Genomic DNA, 18,516 nt, shown 5'->3' on the forward strand with positions numbered 1-18,516 from the left:
CTCGCCTCAGAAGGAGTGTGACCGATCAGACCATAGACCTGCTCCCATCTCTACTCAAGCAACTCCGTGTGCTGGGATACAGCAACAGTCTGGCGGATCTCCTCGAGCTGCCGGTACAGGCTTCTGATTTGTGAAGAAGAAGAAGAAGAAGAAGAAGAAGAAGAAGAAGACGATGTGGTGGCTTGGAAGAGAAAATCTCTTCTGTAGAGGCGCTCTTTCCTTTTTCAGAATCAAGGCTTGAGTTGGACTTTGGACTGTGAGACGTATTCGGACGGAAGCGGCATGGCTTTCGCTCTGTAGGTAGTCATCGAATATGCACTTTACACTTACTGAGCATTCACTTTTTTTTTCCGAAGAGCAGCTGACTCTGTAGTCATGAGCCTTCACACTACATTTATTGAGCATTCGATTCAGCGTCACGGAGCATTCACGCTACAATCAATACAAAACGTGTTCCTGTGATGCTCAGTACATCCGACACGGGACACTGTCAGCAACAGATTACCTCCTGATGCTACAGCCATCCAATTCCTTTTCAGGATCTGAAAATTTGATGGTTTTGTAGTTAATCGCTGAGCACCGCACTCTGTAGACAACTCAGGATGGAAGATGATAAGAGCCGCCTTAAGCATGCTGGAATATTTCTGAACTAAGAATTTGAAATTTTTTGGGGGGGGTAATGGATATACATAAGAGGCTAAGATAGGGTAGGGTAGGGTATCTTTCGTCTTTGGGCAAAGACGCTTGTCTACTTGTTTGGTATGTGTGATTGAGTAAGAACGTCAGGAGCGCCCTTTATATGTTGATGCAGTGTCGAGAGCCTTTTCCCCGAGATCAGTGGCGTCTCGGAAAGACGGGCAGATCATGATCGCAATTTCTGTGATTTGGAGCCTTTTGGTTCGTGTCATGTCGTGCCAGTCTCGCGATAGCAGCTTTCTGTGTCATGACATTCGGTGGTGACTAGTGGTAGCGAACCATAGATGGTGGCTGGCGCTTGGAGTTGGATTCGGACTTGTGATCGGACAAAGTGGAAAACGGGGGCTCTATCCCTGTTCTCCCCGTGAAAGATCCAGCTGAGCGGTCCAGCTTGCGCCAAAGCTGACTTTCTCTCTATCTCTTAGTGCCACATTGACTCCAATGTCTACGACGATGACGTGCCACTGTGACCCTTCACCTTCCTTGACGGCTTCTAGCAGGCCGGATGTTGGTGCCGCAAGGGCGAGGACAGCTTCGGGTCTAACAGCTAGTGGCTCACCTTCAACGACGCTGGTGGTCCCGTCCATGGCGCTGAATCCTGACGGTATGTTGACGCTGACAACGCCGGCTCGACTGCGGTTTGCCCAGTCAATCATGTCTCGTACTTCCGCCTGCTGCTCAGCGCTCTGCACCTCTGAATGTTTTTGGCCGTCTAAGAGTGCGTCAACAATAACTGCTGGGGGTCCTTCGAGGCGCTTCAAATGGCCCGAAGTGCTGCGCCAGCCCTCGATCCTTGCGGCTTTTCTTCCCAAAGCCTGCAATGACTGGATCTGTGTCGCTAATTGCGGATGCCACACGCTGGGGTTGGAGAAATCAAGCACAGAGATCAAGACTCGGAAGCCACGACCATAAATGTGTCGAGCGCTGGCGATTGCTCTCGCGCCTGCGAGATGGTTGCCCGCCAAGATGGTAACGACAGGCTTGTGAGCGCCGTGTCCGTTTACGACACCAGGCGCGGCTTTGGAGCTCCGTCGGCTCGGCGCAGTCCTAAGCGCGCTCTCGAGAACGGTGTCGGCAATCCCACGTGCGGCGCCTTCGGTCAGAGCATCTGCACTGATTTTGATATTTGCGACTGCTTCGGCCTCAATATGACGCAATCGATGCGGAGAAAACACAGAGCAGGGTTGGCCGCTTGCTCGTATGCGGAAGTGCGGGCCTTGCTGCTGTTCAAGACTCAACTGCTCTAGAGCATGCACTGGCGAGCGGATCGAAGCAGGAGAGCGGGTGCGATTTGGGTTTGGTGATGTCGAGATGGCCGACGATGTGGCGTGCAGATTTGCATTTCGTAGAGAGCTCACAGAACGGTTGAAAGCAGTAGAGGCAAAAGAAGCACTTAGCGGATGCTGGTGTTCTTCAGGCATGTTACTGTTGCTTCTGCGAGGAGGTCGCTTGCCCGACGAGCGAGACATTGCGCGTCGCGAGTTCTGACCACTTCCGTAATTGAGTTCTGTATCAGCGTCTGAGGTAGATTCCAGCAACTCCTGGCTGTCATGCTGCGGTTTCAGCTGAGGCGAGAGCACATTTTCCGTAGGATGCAGGTTCTTGCCGCCATTAGTTCCAGGACGAGCCAGTCTATTGTGACTGACAAGTCTATCTTCATCAGCAGTCGTGTCCTCGTTTCGAATCTGATCGAAGACAGAGCGCTTGTCAAACTTGGACAAATTGGCGGCAAAGTCGAAGTCTCCCATATCCTGAATATCAGTGGCTTCCTCGGTCTGCCAACCACTCTGGCCGTTCTGGATCTCCTGTGTTCTCTGCGGCTTCTTGGACTTCTTCTTGCTTTTAGCAGGATCAGGAGTGCCGACTTCCTTAAGTAGCGGTGTCGATCGCCAGCCCTTTTTGTTGTTGTTAGCAGGAGCAGCGTTCATGTCCTTGCCGCTTCGCGAGACATTTGGCGACAGAGGATCCTTAACAATCTGCGCCTCAGTAGCAGCGGCAACGACAGGGGGAGTGTTCTTTATGACGGGCTTGCGGCCTCTTCGAGCCTTCTTGCCTCCGTGCTGATCCAACTGCTGCTGTGCAACCTCGCCTTCCTCCTGCACTTCATCAGCAACATTCTCCGCAAAGAAATCTCGTGCTTGCTTCTTGGGCGCTTTTGCTGATGGCAGAACTTGTTTGGCACTCTGTGGTGCATGCGCGACGAAGGGGGAAGTGTGGGGGTTGGTAGGAAGCTTTGCAGCCGCTGCTGCAAGCATGGCTTTGACAGGTGTCGATGGCGCAACAGGCGCAGCAGGTGCAGAGGGTGCAGGATTCACAGGAGATGCAGTCGCAGGAGCTGCTTGAGAGACAGTTGGAGGCATTGGTTGAGATGGCGCCCGGTGTTGAATTGGAGGAGGGGCAATGCGAGAGGCCGGAGCAGGCGATTTGCCAACGCTCAGAATAGCAGGATCGACAAAGGCCTGTTTCCGCACCGATGGGCTCACAGAAACGTCATGACCGACGGATACATGAGGAGCATGAGGAGCATGATGAGGAGTGGCGGGTTGAACATGGTGCATGACATTGGGGTTCACCACTTGGAGATCAGCAATGTTGGTCGCAGCCACATTCCACGCCGGCAGTCGTTCTCCAGTGGCGGGAAAGAAGACTTCCTGGAGGGCGAGTGTCTGGCCGAGGATGACATTGGTGACTTTTCCAATCAACACTGTGTTGGGTGGTTGCAGCAAAGTCACGCCGATGGTCATTCCGATGAACTTTTCCGCCATATTTGGCAGTCGCGCCGTCGCGCACGACTTGTTGTGCCTCTGGAATGTCCAATCACTGGATGTTTAATCAGTGACAATTGTGCGTACTGTCGGATGAAGATGGTGTGGAGATGAGATGTTCCAGTGCGGAAGAATCAAGAACAATGATTGATGATGATGTTCTGCTCTACACCGAGACACTTCTTCATGCAACCTGACGACTTCGACGCTTATCGATAAGCCGCCTTGACGCTATTTTCACTTCAGCCGAAACTTAGAGACAACGTCAGCAGTCATTGTCACCCTTTCTGATGCTGAATTGACTTACACATCAAGAGCAGAAGAAGAAGTGTCACTCGAAAGTCATGTATCTGAAGTACTGATTCATCTCAGCGGTGGTCGTTATGACTAGCCTCCAGGACAATACCGTCATGATATTGTGACACAAGGATGCATTACTCTGCATTACTCTGCATCATCACCACTCCTCAGGCTGATGGTATCGAATTCCTCTTCAGCATACCAGAAGATCTCGTCCGAGAGGATCTCGTTGACCAACTGAGGTTCACGTCTTGGTCCTGCCGTGATCTTGCCCTCCGAGCGTAGTTGTTTAAAAATATCCTGAATGCGATGTTTCTGGGCATCGGTGAGGCTGAAATAATCATGCTGGATCCGGATCTCTTGGACAATGAAAGGCAGAGTACATACAATTGATGCGCAGCTCTTTTTCCACGAACAAGCATGTATGCTGCAGCCTTATCGAAGCAGTCGGCTACCTCTCTATCTCTATGCGATAGTGTGGAGGTAAGAAATGAAAAATGTTTGGAGAGGGGAGTTTATCTAGACTTAACGAGCTACACAATTGGACACTTCGGATTGATTTGATTCACGGAATCGCAGTGGTTAACTGAATTGAGAAGAATCTAATTAGAGATCCGTAGTCCCATGTGCACGAGACCACCATTCATGTCCCCCCAGCAAAAGGCAGTGCTGCACATGCATCACGGGGCGATCTAGTTCACTTAGAGCTTGACTTCGCCCTTGTAGCCATCGATATGCATGAAGTTGGCTCTGAGAGCCGTGATGCTGGTCTGTCCTTGGGCGATAGCATAGCCATCATTGCCAGGTCCAGACTTCCTCACGCTCTCGAAGACGTCTTTGAAGGATGGTGCCCATTTGAAATGCCTTTTGGTCAAGTGCTCGTTAGGCTTGGCCTCTTCTTGATCGTTGACATCACCGCCCTCTCTGCTCTCCTGTCTACGTAGGTCGTGCTCTTGGGTTGACGCATCCTGAACTGGCGCAGAGATTTCCTCAAAACAGCTTCCCTGTGTCCACTGGTTCTGGAGGATTTCGGTCCACATGGTAGGCGCAGACTCGACACCGTCCTTGACAGGCACATTGACGGTAAAGATGCGGCCTGCATCCCAGTCTCCGTTCTTGGCCAGGTGCTCGATGACTTTGACCGATTGTCTGCAGCTCTGTGCCACGATGTCGGGGTTATTCTCGCGGTCGAAGAAAGCAAACGAGACAGCGATGGCCTTGTAGCCAAGGACTGCCGCTTCGAGAGCTGCACCCATGGTGCCTGAGGAAAGTGCAAAGACAGCGGTAGTGTTGCGACCATAGTTGGGTCCGGATACCACCAAATCGACAGGAGGTCTATCCTTGAAGAAATGGCTCAAGCCAAGCTGGGCGCAAGAAGCTGGTGTCGAATTGATCAGAACCCATGGCGCCTTACCCTCGCAGGCTGGGGCAGGAGAACCAACAGAGGGAGCACCATAAGGCACCTCTTTGCCGACGATGTCCTTGCCAACAAGATGAGCTTTACCAATCCACGAACGCTGGTTGTCAGGCAAGATCACAGAGACCACATGTCCTGCGGCTTCCAGGTGCTGCACTAGTGGCAACACGTAAGGTGACGCCTCTGCCGATGGTGGGCCATCGTCATTGGTGATCTGTGAGGGAATAATCAGTACGGACGTTCAGGAAGAGCATGATTCTCAGAGTCTCAAGATACAGATGGGACTGTCAGCGTACCAAGATATGCATGATTTTTGTTGTGTTGATAAAGCACCAGAAGATCGATCAAACGAGCTTGTGACGTCGATAAGTCGTCTGGCCTTCCCCACTTCGGGCACTTCTTGGAAGCGGTTAGTGCGAGAAAGGGAGGCTTTTCCGGTATGAGCTGTAATCCTGCTCTCAACTCGGTATACCGTCAAGTGTAGAAGGCATGTAGTTCCAATGAAGATCAAGGAGTATAGACAGTCAGTAGAAGTAGAGCCAGATCGAAGTGAAGATGCAATGAATCAGAGGTGCCTTGACCGCGCCAAGCCCATGTCATACGCTTCATTCCAACACTTATGATCACTCCAAGTAGGAGTAAAAATATGAGGACAGCCGCAGTCACACAGTGAAGGCTACAATTACCAAACGCCTTGACTTAATTCTTCCTCACACACGCACCTCATGAGGGTTGATCACATCTGCATATTCAACATTAGGGGGTCTGGCGATTCCCTATCTACACAAAACTTCGCACGTGAACAGTCCGCAGATAGACGGACAGGAACTTGCTCGGATTAGTACATGTACCTGCATGAAGTCGCCGCAGGCTGCATCCTCGCGTTACACGGGTGTTTTTATATTTTGACGTTGCACAGATGTCTTCTAGGGTTGCACAGATATCTTCTGGAGTTGCACAAGAGATCTCGAGATTAGTAACACCTTACAGGGGAGCTCGTCTCTGGCCAATGACTCTTCATTGAATTGTCAACAGCTCCTCGGTAAATAGTTACTGACTCCCGAGTGGAAGATAGATGACTTCTCAATGAATAGTTGATGACTCCATAACGAAGAGTCGATGATTGCTCATTATGCAGTCACTGACAACCTAGTACAATGGCTTCTTAATGAATAGTCGATGACTGCTTTATGAAAGATCTACAATCCCTTGGTAAACAATCAATGACATTCCAATAAACGACCGTTGACTCCCTAGTGAATGGTCAGTAAATCTCCAACGAATGGTCAATGACTCCTCAATCAATCCCCAGTTAATGGTTGATGACTCTGGGATAAATGGTCGACGACTCTGTGGTGAATGCAGGTGGTCAATGACTAGAAACAAGTCGCTTTGTACCTATGTACTGTATATAAGCCCTCGCTTAAAGGCTTGGCATTATGGTATAGGCTGAAATATAGTCCTTGCAGTGGTCAAGAAATATGGTGAACAACCATATTCAATGAAGATTATATTTTGATTGGTATGTGGTGTTTTGATTCTGTGCTCTGGACTGTATATGCAATATCCAGTTGCACCATCATGCTCTTCCCACCAAAAAGATAGCTAAGGTGAGATTCTCACCCGAATCACGAAGTCCGCGATCGAATTTATGCATTTACTGAGAGGAGCCACCAGAGATCGTGATAACTTGGCCTAAGCAACTATCGTTAGTGGAGTGTATGTGCAGGTACCAAAGTCAGACTTACCGTTGACCCAGCCACCGTCGTCGCTGGCAAGGAATGCAACCACCCGGGCTACGTCTTCAGGCACCGCACACCTCCCTAGAGGGCAATGTTCCGCCATCAACTTCTCAATCTTCTCAGCTGGCCAATCAGAACTTCCTCCCGGGATATATCTCCACGCGTGGGTCTGTCATGGAGATCAGCTCGTTGTTATGAGTTGTATAAAGGAGAGAGAAGGGGTGGTTGAGGAGAAAAAATGAAAAACAGGGACAAATTAGGGTGAAAGAAGAAAGAAGCGGACTGCTGTACGAACCGTGAACATGTCACTCTTAATACCGCCTGGGGCAACACCATTGACTGTGATACCGCGCTTGCCAAAGTCTGTGGCGAATCCCTTAATCATTCCAATAACAGCCATCTTGGAAGCGTTGTAGAGGACATGATCACCAACACCAAGCAGACCAGCGGCGATAGACGACATCAGAATCAGACGGCCGTTATTCTCGAGATATTTCCATGCGGCCTGTCCAACAAAAAATTGTGCGCGAGCGTTGAGATTGAAAACGTGGTCGTATTTGTCTTCTGTGATGTCCTCGGTTTTGTCCCAACTTTCAGTACCGCTGTTGCTCATGACGATATCGATCTTGCCAAAGTGCTTCTTGGCCTCTTGGAACAGGCGGTCGATTTCTGCCGGCTTGCTGACATCGGCTTGGATACTAACGGCCTTTGCGCCATTGTCGAATGACTCGATGATCTTGACCACTTCTTCTGCGGAAGACTTGCTGCTCTGGTAATTGATGACAACGCTGGCGCCACGCTGGCCGAGCTCGATGGCACATCCTCGCCCGATGCCACGACCGGCACCAGTGACAAGGGCTACCTTGCCATGGAGAGAGGCAGAAGGAACTGTGACGACGCCTTGAGACATCTTTCTCTATTGGTGTATGATTGATTGATTGATTGATTTATCCAATGACTTTTTACAGTACGAGGCGAGTTCAACGAGAATGAGAAAGAAGTGAATAAGCAGAGAAATGAGGACAAGACAGAATGAATAGCAAACCAAAAAATAAAACCAAGGTAACAGGCACTTTTATAACTAGCAACAACAACAGATCTACAAAGCCTACCTAATCTTTTACCTACCGTACCATTTCCCCCTATGCCGAAGGTTTCTTTCACATTCCGAGTATAGGTGATGCCCGCCGGACTTGGGGAGCCGACGTCTACAAGCCCGAACGACGAAGCCGCCCAGCGAGGCTTTGGCAAGCACGCAACATATACGTCCTCACGCAAAAGCCGTAGCTATCGGCTGCCGTCGCCAGTCTCGAGTCCGAGGCCGAGAGTCCGGCTAGACTACAAAACACATGCACGACAATGGCACCCCTCGAGATAAGCGTGGGACGAGCAAGTGAAAGTCAAATATAGAATTGAGTTGTCGGAGAATTTGTGTCGGGCGGGAAGGCTTAGTAAATCGGACGGGTAAGGCGGGGCAGCACAACGCGCGCCGAGTCGGAGAATTGAAACGTCGACGTCGTTTGCGTGACGCGCAAAGTGTTCTAACAACGCGTTCAGCCTACCTTACCTTGCCTCATGATGCTCATATATGTCAGCGCACAATATTGGACCTCTTGCACAATGTTCGTTATGAAGTCTGTTGAATTTGTGGGCTGCCCGTCTCAACGCCCATGAGTAATGGGTCCCTTATAACACCGGCCATGCATTTAACCACCATATCCACCGATTACGCCATTAGGTGCTATCTCTAAACGAGTGCCCCTCAGTCCGTCCCGCCGATAGTAAAAGAATCATCAATGAAAATGAAGAAAAGGAAAAGGGGGCCTTGGTGTGAACGTGGCTGCTGTTTGAGAGCAGATTCACGGAGAGTATTAGTGCTCGTTTCGTCGTTCCAGTCATGAACATTTCCCCCGGGTAAGTTGACATGCCAGTCTGTGTGATGAAAAAGGAAAAAGAACCCGAAAGGAAAATAAACCGATATACTGTGCTGCGAAAAAACAAGGGGTGGGCTGCCGGTGGCACGAGAACCGCGAAACATCAAAGGTGCATGCTGCAGCTATGTCCTTAATAGCGGTACTGAACACGGAAGGGTCAGTACCAATAGGAGGTACAACAAGCAGTCCACATCGGTAGTCTGCAGTCAACTGTCGCAGGCCCAGTGGGTATCAATCCGAACGCCGTGTGACCTTTCACGAAACGGCAGACCATGGAAAGTGAGTGTGATGTCCATTGGACTACAGCGAGCTACAGCGAAAAGTCAGCAATGTCAACGAAAACAACTCAGGGATGCAATAGCTTACCGTCTGGCTGAAAAACAGCGTTCATCAGTCACACATCTACCAGTTGTGGCGTGCGTTGGTGTTCGCCCTGATTGGGGGTAGCACGAAGCCGTTCTTCATCTCGCCGCGAACGAAGAGAGAAGCGCGCTTGAAACGCCTATCGGTGTACTTCTGGAAGACGGCATTGTGGTGCTTCTCAGGCTCCTCACAGCAGTCCACGATGGTCGCCAGGAGATGACGCATCTGGGAGTACGTGTAGTTGGAGTAGTACACGTGACCGGACGTCCATTCGCCTTTGCGCAACATGAGACGAGCAAGGCAGTGCGCACCAGCTGCGAGGAAACTAGGAACGGCTTCCAGGAATCTCTCGTCGCAAATGGTAATCTCCAAGAAGTACTTTGCGAGAGTCCTGGTCTCAAGATCGTAGTCATCGGCCTTGCTGATGCGTCGGAGGAAGCTCATTGGGCCGGGCCATCCAAGTTCGAAGTGCAACATGCTGAGCATGAAGCGCTCAGCCTTGAGGATTTCCTCTTGCGAGTAGCCGTTGTCGACCATGTAGACGATCTCCTGGATCGAGGGGCAATTGACCTCCTCGTACTTGGCAGCAAGGAATAGAGCGGTGGCGCCGACCAGCTGAAGCTTTCCCATGGAGACGACCTTGACGGACAGGAAGCGGTCGATGTAGTTGCAAGCCAGGAATAGTGTCTCGGGCAAGAGCTGGAAGCGGTGATGGACCTGAACCACCCAGTCCACCAGGACAGAGCGCATGGACCACTGGATGTCCTGCTGGAAGTCCATGTAATGGGCGTTGGGGCGCATTTTGTTCTAAAGCAGGTGAGTATTTGTAGAGACACAAAAAGGATGGGCTTGCTTACCTCTAGCTCGCGCATGTACGCGAAGATCTCCTCGCCATATTCGGCGACCATCGATGTGTCCCACTGCTCCTCCTCGACATCCTCTGCTGTGCGACTACCCTCAACCAGGCTTCTGGCTTCATCGATTTCGATTTCGACGCTCTTGGTCACCTTGGGTGCCAACACGATGGTAGTTGCCGTTGCTGCGCCGACTGTGACGTTACGAGTATATTCGTCCACCTCGTACTCCTCGTCGTCATAGTCCGACTCCACGCCGTTCCTTGTTAGGGCTTGGTGTTCAAGAGCTAGGATATATTGGTCTTCGACCGAGCTGGGGACGATAGGCGCGGTGGGGAGTGTGGTGGGCTCGCGGACTGGTGCTGTGACAGCCTGGACGGGGCCGGCTTCTTCGGCGATAGAGTCCAGCTCAGACTGGGCCGTATCGTCGCCTGATTCGTCGGCTCCGTTGGATTCTTGCTGGCCGGCAGTCGCCAGCGCGTCTTCGACTTGCTCGATACTGGCAGCTTCCTTGAGTACCGATGCGCTGCGCTTTGGTGCGAGCTTTCGTGGCGCAGCTGCGGGTGCATATGGAGCTGGGATTGCTGAGGCAGCCGCCTTGGTCGAGATGGTGGTTGCCACGGCCTGAACAGCAGCCTTGACAGCAAGAGGACGTTGTGCCGGCTTGGCCAATGGCGCGAGCTTCTGAGACTCCTGCGATGTCGTCTTCAGTGACTTGACGTTGATTGCCGAATCGTCCTGCGCAGATGGAGCGCGAGAAGTGTTTGAGACATCTGCAAACGCAGCTCTCTTGCCGCCATTGCGCTGAGCGCCACTCTGCATGAGAGAAGGCAAGGCTGGAGCAGACTTGTTCTTCTGGTGCAGTGTCTGTTTGGCAGCAATGGGTGCATTCTCGTCGTGAATGCGCAATGCACGGACGGGACGTTGAGGCTGCGAACATGTCAAAAGGGCTCCAAAATGATAAGTGTCATTGTCGACACAAAGCAGTAATTCATATGCATCGTGTCTTAATCCAACGCAAGCAGCCCTGTTGTCAGTAGGTCCTAAAGCAACAGGAGCTCGTCGGACAGTATCGCATTCAGGTAAGAAACGCCTCTCCGGACGCGTCGCACACGGTGGGCTGGGCAGAGGAAACGACAACGCAAGTTTGGTAACTTGCTGTGACAAAAACATAAAAGCAGGAAGGGGAAGAAGGATTACCTTTGCGTCCATTGTATGGGTCTGACTGTTGAATCAACAATTGATGGCGATGAAAATAGTACCTCTCCCTCGCGATAAGTCAGGTGGGATGATGAGCGGAGCGGGCTTTGCTTTGTTGATGGAAGCTAGATGTGTAAGTGAAGAGCTTCACGAGACGCCGGCCGACCGTCGATTACCAGAGCGCGCGATCAGCAATATACAAAAGGAAGATACGCGAGACGTCTTAGTGCGATGAGCCCATGTTATGATTTTCTTGTGTGTATATTTCTGCTTTTGGTGCTAAGGGTGCGCTGGGAGGTCTTATTACAGTACACACAAATAAAATAAGATTGGAGATTTGGGTATTCCCTTTGTTGTTTCTGTCAACAGTAGTGTACACAAACAAAGTCCTGCCAAGGCCCTGCTGGCTCTCCGAACACTAATGAGAGAGCTGCAGCAGCGTGCAGCATCTGGCGGTAAATGCAGTGCGGGAAAGCTTCGGCCAGGGGATGGGACCCACTGCCAGGAACGGGTTCTGGCAACTCTGTTTCAACTCGGGGTAGGGAAATGTACTTTGTATTTCCGTACTTGTAGCTCGCACTACTGCTGGGCCATGTTTTGCCCGCCCGCCCTAGGGCATCTTGTACTGTTCGCAACACACGATTCTAACTAAGATGTATTTATTTTCCATATTATCACCGGCTAGTAGTGCACTAGTAATGGCGGTGAATATAGATGAAGTCTCGCCAGTAAGAAGGGAGGGCACCCTTTGGCTAAATACTTTTTCTCTTGCTCTTTCGCCACCTCCACCCGTGGTGTGGTGTGGCCCCGTTGTCAAGTAATAAGGGCCTGATCAAACAAAGGTCAATGACCGTTTTTTACCCCCCCCCCCTCAATCTTCGAGAGTGAGATAACAAATGTGGCAGCTGCGAAAAAGCCCTTAGCTGCGCCCGCTCGTGCATGCGACAGCAAGGAAAGCTATGACGTCGCAAGCTGTGGTGGTCGCGTCTTTGGGGCTTCACACGTCTTCCACCCGGGCCAGAAGGCTGCCATGATCATCGGAAAGCCTTGCACCCCTTGAAATAATGGTTCAAGGCTGCGTATCTATATTCATAACTGTATTCCAAATCGCTACAAGAAATTAAATATGCCTTCGACAGAGGTTGTGGACAGGTTTCCTCACTGCACAATATTTCGCCTCTCGGGCTAGGTTTGACAAGCCAACAATCGCGGACGGGCAGCGTTCTCACGTGACGTAGTTTAACTACATCCGTTACTTGGTTCCCAATCCGTCCAAGACATCTCGCTCATTGTCAAGGTAATTCTGGTCGCATTCCATGTTAAAATGGATTGCATAGTCGCGACAATTCATGTAGCATATCGTGCGACATTGTCAGGCGCAGCGCTGCTGCTGGTATCGGCGACGGCATGCCGCCTGCGGTCAAATGGGCATATGACGGCAATGCAATGACCCACGTCTTCTGCCTACCGACAAGCTGCTGCCAAAGTTGTGCTTGTTTATATTTCCTAAAAGCTGAACCGCTGCGACGACCTGACCTACAAGTGCTTTGGGGTCATATGGAATGTGTTGAGGTAGTTGGGAGTACCTGAGACTCGAGCCGGGAAACTTTCGGTATGTCGGTACCTGATGGATGCGGCGCGGAGGTGGGCCATATCACACCGACGCTAGAGTGGAGTGGAGTGGAGTGGAGTGTCGACACGAGTGCTTTCTGATTTCTGTTTCTAAAGAAGCGCTTAGACATTTCCCACAAGAATTTCAAAAACAATTCGTCGAGAAGGGCATCAGAGTAAAAGGAACTCGACAGTAGTCTTGTATTGCGCTTCAGTGTATACATTAGGTGCCGTCGATCCGACTGGCTCGACCCACCGGCGCTATCGCATCCTGAGGCGGGCAGCGGCTAAGAGGTAGGTTGAGACTTGTCGCATCGCAAGCATGACAGCGCAGCCACCTGTCAATGGCGCGGAAGATGGCACATTGCAATTGTCGAGTATGCGCGACCGTCAGGTGAAATGCGCAAGGTGGCCGTATGCGCCGGGGCAGACCGAATTGGACGATGCGGATCCAAAAACGATGCGGTCGAGGCGCAACGGGTACAGGCGTGGATGGGCAACATCAAGGTATGCTCCCACCCAATGAGGGGTTGTAAGGTGCTACAGTGCCCGAAAGGAAAGCTTTCGAGTTGTACGATATGCAAGAGAGCAAGCTGTAGTCTAGCGCGACCACCTCATTGGTGCTCGTGCGCAGGGTGGGAATGACGGACAAGTCGCTCAGCATGTGCGATGAGCGGCGATGGTGACATGGTTGAAGGTCATCGTGTGTGCGTGTGGGAGCAGGCTAATACGTATGATACAAAGCAAAAGCAGACCACCATTTAGACTGCACTAGAAAAGACGGGCTATCTCGCACGAAAAGACTTGGCTTTCGGGGGAAATGCTATGGCCGGGTGGGCGCTATGTGCTACTGTATGGACAAAGAAAACAGAGTCAGGCAAGAGTGGTGGCAGTGGCATCGAGGGCTAAAGTATGCGTTTAGTAGATAAGTGCGCACGCAATTGATTGAGCGAGCACCAAGGGTAATCCTAAAGAAAGATTGGAAGCCGACGGAAGATGCATCACTCGCCGTCCAAGTAAAATGATATGCGACGGGGCGAGAGAGCGAAACCAAAGAGAGGCGAGAGACAAGATGCAGCGGCGGGGTCAGAGAGTAAGAGGGCGGGCAGATAGTAAAGTGTTTCAGAGGTACAGTTAATGCAGGATAGTGTAGGATAGGGTAGAGCAGGATAGAGTACCCAGGGTAGTCTGGGATAGTCATGACCGCTTATGCGTTGGCCAGGCCAGAAGTCTTGCCAATGGAAAGGGTAAAGGGTCTCCACTAGTACTAGACCACTAGTACTTACTCTCTCTCGAATGGCTTCGCTCAGCCGACTCAACCTTGCACACCACTCTTTCTCCATATCCAAACCTCTTTGTGCATCTGTCTTTTGCTGTTCCAACTCATTTCTGCCATCTGAATCCTCTCTCATCGTCTCCATCTTCTCTCAACCCGCCTGTATCGTGCATATCAGCCTCTCGTCGTCCCGGACATCCGGACTGTCTACCGCTCATTTGACTGGCGACGACAAGGTGCGAATCAGCACTTGCTGCATCAAAAACAACCAAATTGAACCATCTGACACCCTTTCAGGTCCATCGTCGTGGTTTGCGCATCGTTGGGTACATTGACTGGGTGCAAGATGTATGTCAATCGTGAAATTCCATGTCATGACGCCCGCTCTTTCCACTTCTGGCGGCACCTCAGCTTGCCGTTCCAGGAAGGAGTGCGCAGGCACAACCAACACTCATTGATGCCCTGTCACTCTTGGATCATCATCACCACCACCAGCCTGCCCTGTCTGGCTGCTCTGGATTCATCTTGATCGAGTCTGATGCTAATTCGAGGACATTTGCAGTACCCTCGTTTCTGACACACCCCTCCCTTTGCGCCAACCGCCAGAAGCCACTGCCTGCCCACCTCACCGACCCACACACAGCGTCGACAAGGGTCAGACACTGTGGACTACTCCTAGACAGAAGCAAAGAGGCCGTCCAGGCCTGTACAATGGACGTCGGTAACCTCCTCGCCGGGGCTGCCGCTCACCTCGAGGGTGAGGCCGACGACCGAGCACGCAGTCGGCAATACCCGACTCGTCCTCCACACCTGTCGCAAGGCATCCACCTGCCTGCCAGACAGTATGAGGGATCCATTCTGTCTCCGACCAGGCCTTCCGCCGCCATGGTCAACGAACCCCGCCCCTCGCCTGGTGCGAGACAGCAGAAGCAGGTCACCTTCGAGCTGGTCTTCCCAGAGGGACAGAACCGGGCTCGTCTGCCCATGCGTGTCATGATCTCGCCACACGACACCACTCTCTCCATCATCACCACCGTCAAGAACTTCTACGGTCTTTACGAGGGTCCCGGCCTCATCTTCCAGGATGAGGAGCAGAACATACTCATAGCCAGTTATGACAACTTCCATCACGGCATGACTGTCTGGGTCACCGTCACTCCCCCAGATCCTACTGTTGCGGCTGCCAGTGTCCGCTCTCCCTCGACGACGTTGTCTCCGAGGAAGCCCAAGCATGCCGCTGCCCTGGACCTGCGTCCTCACACTCATTCTTCAAGGCCCGCCTCGCGCACGGCGTCCCGTCCGGCATCGCGCAACGCTCGTCCACGCAGCTTGTCGCCCCAGTCTATCCGTAGTCACAAGAGCGCTTCGGCTGCTGCCGCTGCTGCTGCCAAAGCCCGCTCCCGTGCCCCGAAGCCCCGGGAGCACGATGTTTATGCTGACAATTACAGCGATAGTGACGAGGGCAATGGCTCTGTCACCAGTTCTCGCCGCGAAGCACATGTCAGCGCTGAGATCAGCGTCGACAACATTGTCGAAGGAGGGAGGAGGAAGAGAGCCAAGTTCGACAGCTCGGTGAGTAATCCCCCTGTCCCCCCCGGCTTACTACAAGCTTTTGTCCTATATCCACGCACAATTACTGATACGATGCTCTCGTGAAGGAACTGCCGCTCTTTGTACCACCTCAGGTGCCTGCCTCCAACTCCATCTCCTCTCACTCTCCCCAGAGGCGAGCTCTTGGCGATGTCGCAGCTTCCCCCTATCTCTCCAACCAGCGCAACTTCACCTTCCAGCAGCCTCTGCCATCCCCCCAGAGCTACACGCGTCCCGAGGCCTCGTATGGCCAGTACGGTGGCTACGCATCTCACCCTCAGCAGTTCCGTCCTGGCCACGTTACTTACGGACCTCCTCGGCAGTCCACCGGGGGCATCCTGCCTACACCAGAGCCTACTGCTTGCAGCACAATCTCAGATGAGGATGTTGCTCTTCAATTGATGCGTCTGGGAGATGCTTCAAACTTCTCTTATGGCCGTACGTCCACTTCGACCATGGACGACGCCCTGAGTGGCAAAGCCGAGGCAGCCTCCTCTGCCGAGGAAAGCGAAGAGGCCGATGACGAGCTTCCGCCCAACAAAATGGAGTCTGACATGCACCCACTTGCGAGCCGCAGGAAGAAACAGCGTGCTCTTGCAAACACACTAAACAGCACCGACAGTGTTCAGTCGAGTAGTGACGAATACGATGAACCCTCTTTCAAGGGGGAGAGTGACGAGATCTTCCCCTTTGACTATGATACTGCCTCTCCAGACACTGAGCGGAGGATGATCAAGGCCAAGGTGTTTGCTGTCATGAAGCGCGATTCCGCCACTGCGCTACCCGCCAAAGTTGGCAAGAGTCGTCCGCCTGGCCCGATCAAGACCAAGCCTAGGTCTACATCGGCGGCAAAAATCCCCATCTCGCCCGCCTCTCTGCCATCGCAGTCCCGTAAGACTTCGGCTGCGTCCACTATCAACTTCCAAGCCCAGTATGGTGCTGATGAGGAGGATCTCTCATCCAAGCCTCGCTGTCAGCGCTGCCGCAAAAGTAAAAAGGGGTGTGATCGTCAACGCCCCTGCGGCAGATGCAAGGATGCAGGCATAGGTGCAGACGGCTGTGTGAGTGAGGATGAAGGCAACGGTAGGAAGGGTCGCTATGGTCGCCACATGGGCGTTCCCGTCAAAAAGGGCTCCGAGGCGGGCTTCGGTTCCCTTACTAGCTCTACTAACGGTGACTTCATTGCACCTGCACGTCCCTTGGACAAGAACAAGAAGAGGAAGAGGTGAAGTCACACGCATGACACTTGTTGGGCTTTGGCCATGTCGAGTCGAGAGCAACCGCGTTGCCCAGCTTGAAGGCCCCCCTTTATCACAGTACACATTTTGACCTACATTCATGCTCTCGTCAAGGTCACTTTCCTATCTCCTTTGTCTCGGGCGCGGGATCTGGAGTATGTGTGCAGGGGCGTTGGTCAGTTTTCTCTGAATGTTAGAGTATATTGGTTGCAAAAATCACGATGCGATGATTGCCTTCCTTTTTCTGTCCTTCACACTGCAACAACATACACACATATACACATGCTGGCAGAACGTTACAGCTTCCCTTGCACCGCCAGCACATAGGCCCCTCCACGAGTCCTGACATGCAGACTGGGACTACTTCACGTTCCCCTGGTCCATCCGCCATGGCCCTGCCTCAGTCACTCCTTTTCTCCCTTCGGTTATGATGCGACGCGCCCTGTTCCGGCTACTGCCGCACATTGCCACCATCTTCCCTCCTCACAAAAGGTCGATGCTACCATTCTTACATGATCGTGCTGGTAAGAGGTCAAACAGAATACTCGGTAGCCAGTCACGTTTAGTCTAAGACACTCGAATTCAGTCAAGGTAGTTAGGCATTCGCATTCACTCAGTCACTCCTTTTTGGACGACGGAAAGACCGTGCTTTCACTGTCGTAGCTCGCGCTCGCGCAAAAAAGCACACGTATCACATTAGCACGACCAAGCCCCGAGGGGAGGGGCCTCGAGTGCTCCGAGTCTAGGGTCAAGAGCAGAGAGAAGGACAAAGACTTATGGCCAGCGGGAGTCTTGCCGGTCGCATCGCCACCATCATCACCACCGGTCAGCTCATCTACTCTGGGGAGCAAAGGGAAGACGAGCCGGCAGATCATCTGGGTATGGTTGGTTTCGGGGTACAATCTTGTTCCCCTGCTTTCTTTTTCCGTTTTTTCTTCTTCTGCTACCAGTTCCTGTCGATTGTCGCATCACAGGTTGCATAAAGATGCACCAGTAGCGAATGAAATAGCGATCGAAGCGCTTCGGACAGCCTTAAGACAAGCCCGTGTCCTTCTGGAAGGCATCTGATCCGAGTAAGAGCGAGCATTCTCGAGGCCTGTGCGCACTTTGTCCATGCACCCCATGTCATTCCATCGCCTAAGTTTATTCATCGACCAACCGTGTACCATACCTAACTGTGGAACCCTCAGAGCAGACGGGCGGCCCGCTATCGCCTACCATAGATCAAGTGACTCACGAGTGATTGTCCCGGGCATGGACCTTGGACCTTGGACCTTGGACCTTGTTGAACAAAGCACTGATTTAGAGGGCACATGATGCGCGAGTGAGCCGGTCCGCCGCCGCAGACCCAGACAATCGACATCCGCGCCGATGTTCTTTCTTGTCGCGGAGTACGAAGGTGGAAGCAAATCAGAGTGATGAGAATGACGCAGAAAGCCCACCGGAGCGTGTTTCCTCGAGAACTAAACCCGAGCCCTGACACATTCGGTGATTCGAGAATGAGACGCATGGACATGCCCGTGGTCAGAT

At 52.2% G+C, this 18,516-nt stretch overlaps 5 protein-coding genes across 5 annotated transcripts; 2 read left to right on the top strand and 3 right to left on the bottom strand.

Annotated features, from left to right (window-relative positions):
- Positions 1-1,043: 1,043 nt before the first annotated feature.
- Positions 1,044-3,461, bottom strand: AAFC00_006280 (uncharacterized protein; the record flags this gene model as incomplete). The annotated part of the gene is made up of 1 exon (XM_069346214.1): positions 1,044-3,461. The coding sequence occupies one exon, from the start codon at positions 3,459-3,461 to the stop codon at positions 1,044-1,046; it is 2,418 nt and encodes an 805-aa protein (XP_069197423.1).
- Positions 3,462-6,835: 3,374 nt separating this feature from the next.
- AAFC00_006281 (uncharacterized protein) lies at positions 6,836-7,830 on the bottom strand (the record flags this gene model as incomplete). Its single annotated transcript, XM_069346215.1, has 3 exons — positions 6,836-6,873; positions 6,927-7,089; positions 7,216-7,830. 3 exons carry the CDS (start codon positions 7,828-7,830, stop codon positions 6,836-6,838), a joined length of 816 nt encoding a protein of 271 aa, XP_069197424.1.
- A 1,426-nt stretch (positions 7,831-9,256) lies between these two features.
- AAFC00_006282 (uncharacterized protein) lies at positions 9,257-11,283 on the bottom strand (the record flags this gene model as incomplete). Its single annotated transcript, XM_069346216.1, has 3 exons — positions 9,257-10,024; positions 10,075-11,001; positions 11,272-11,283. 3 exons carry the CDS (start codon positions 11,281-11,283, stop codon positions 9,257-9,259), a joined length of 1,707 nt encoding a protein of 568 aa, XP_069197425.1.
- A 2,895-nt stretch (positions 11,284-14,178) lies between these two features.
- AAFC00_006283 (uncharacterized protein) lies at positions 14,179-14,735 on the top strand (the record flags this gene model as incomplete). The annotated part of the gene is made up of 3 exons (XM_069346217.1): positions 14,179-14,394; positions 14,456-14,506; positions 14,721-14,735. The coding sequence occupies 3 exons, from the start codon at positions 14,179-14,181 to the stop codon at positions 14,733-14,735; spliced, it is 282 nt and encodes a 93-aa protein (XP_069197426.1).
- A 134-nt stretch (positions 14,736-14,869) lies between these two features.
- On the top strand, positions 14,870-16,977 carry AAFC00_006284 (uncharacterized protein; the record flags this gene model as incomplete). Its single annotated transcript, XM_069346218.1, has 2 exons — positions 14,870-15,730; positions 15,817-16,977. 2 exons carry the CDS (start codon positions 14,870-14,872, stop codon positions 16,975-16,977), a joined length of 2,022 nt encoding a protein of 673 aa, XP_069197427.1.
- Positions 16,978-18,516: the final 1,539 nt, after the last annotated feature.

This window comes from Neodothiora populina (genome assembly GCF_041146345.1).
Source record: "Neodothiora populina strain CPC 39397 chromosome Unknown canker_contig_7, whole genome shotgun sequence".
Classification (NCBI taxonomy): Eukaryota; Fungi; Ascomycota; class Dothideomycetes; order Dothideales; family Dothioraceae; genus Neodothiora; species Neodothiora populina.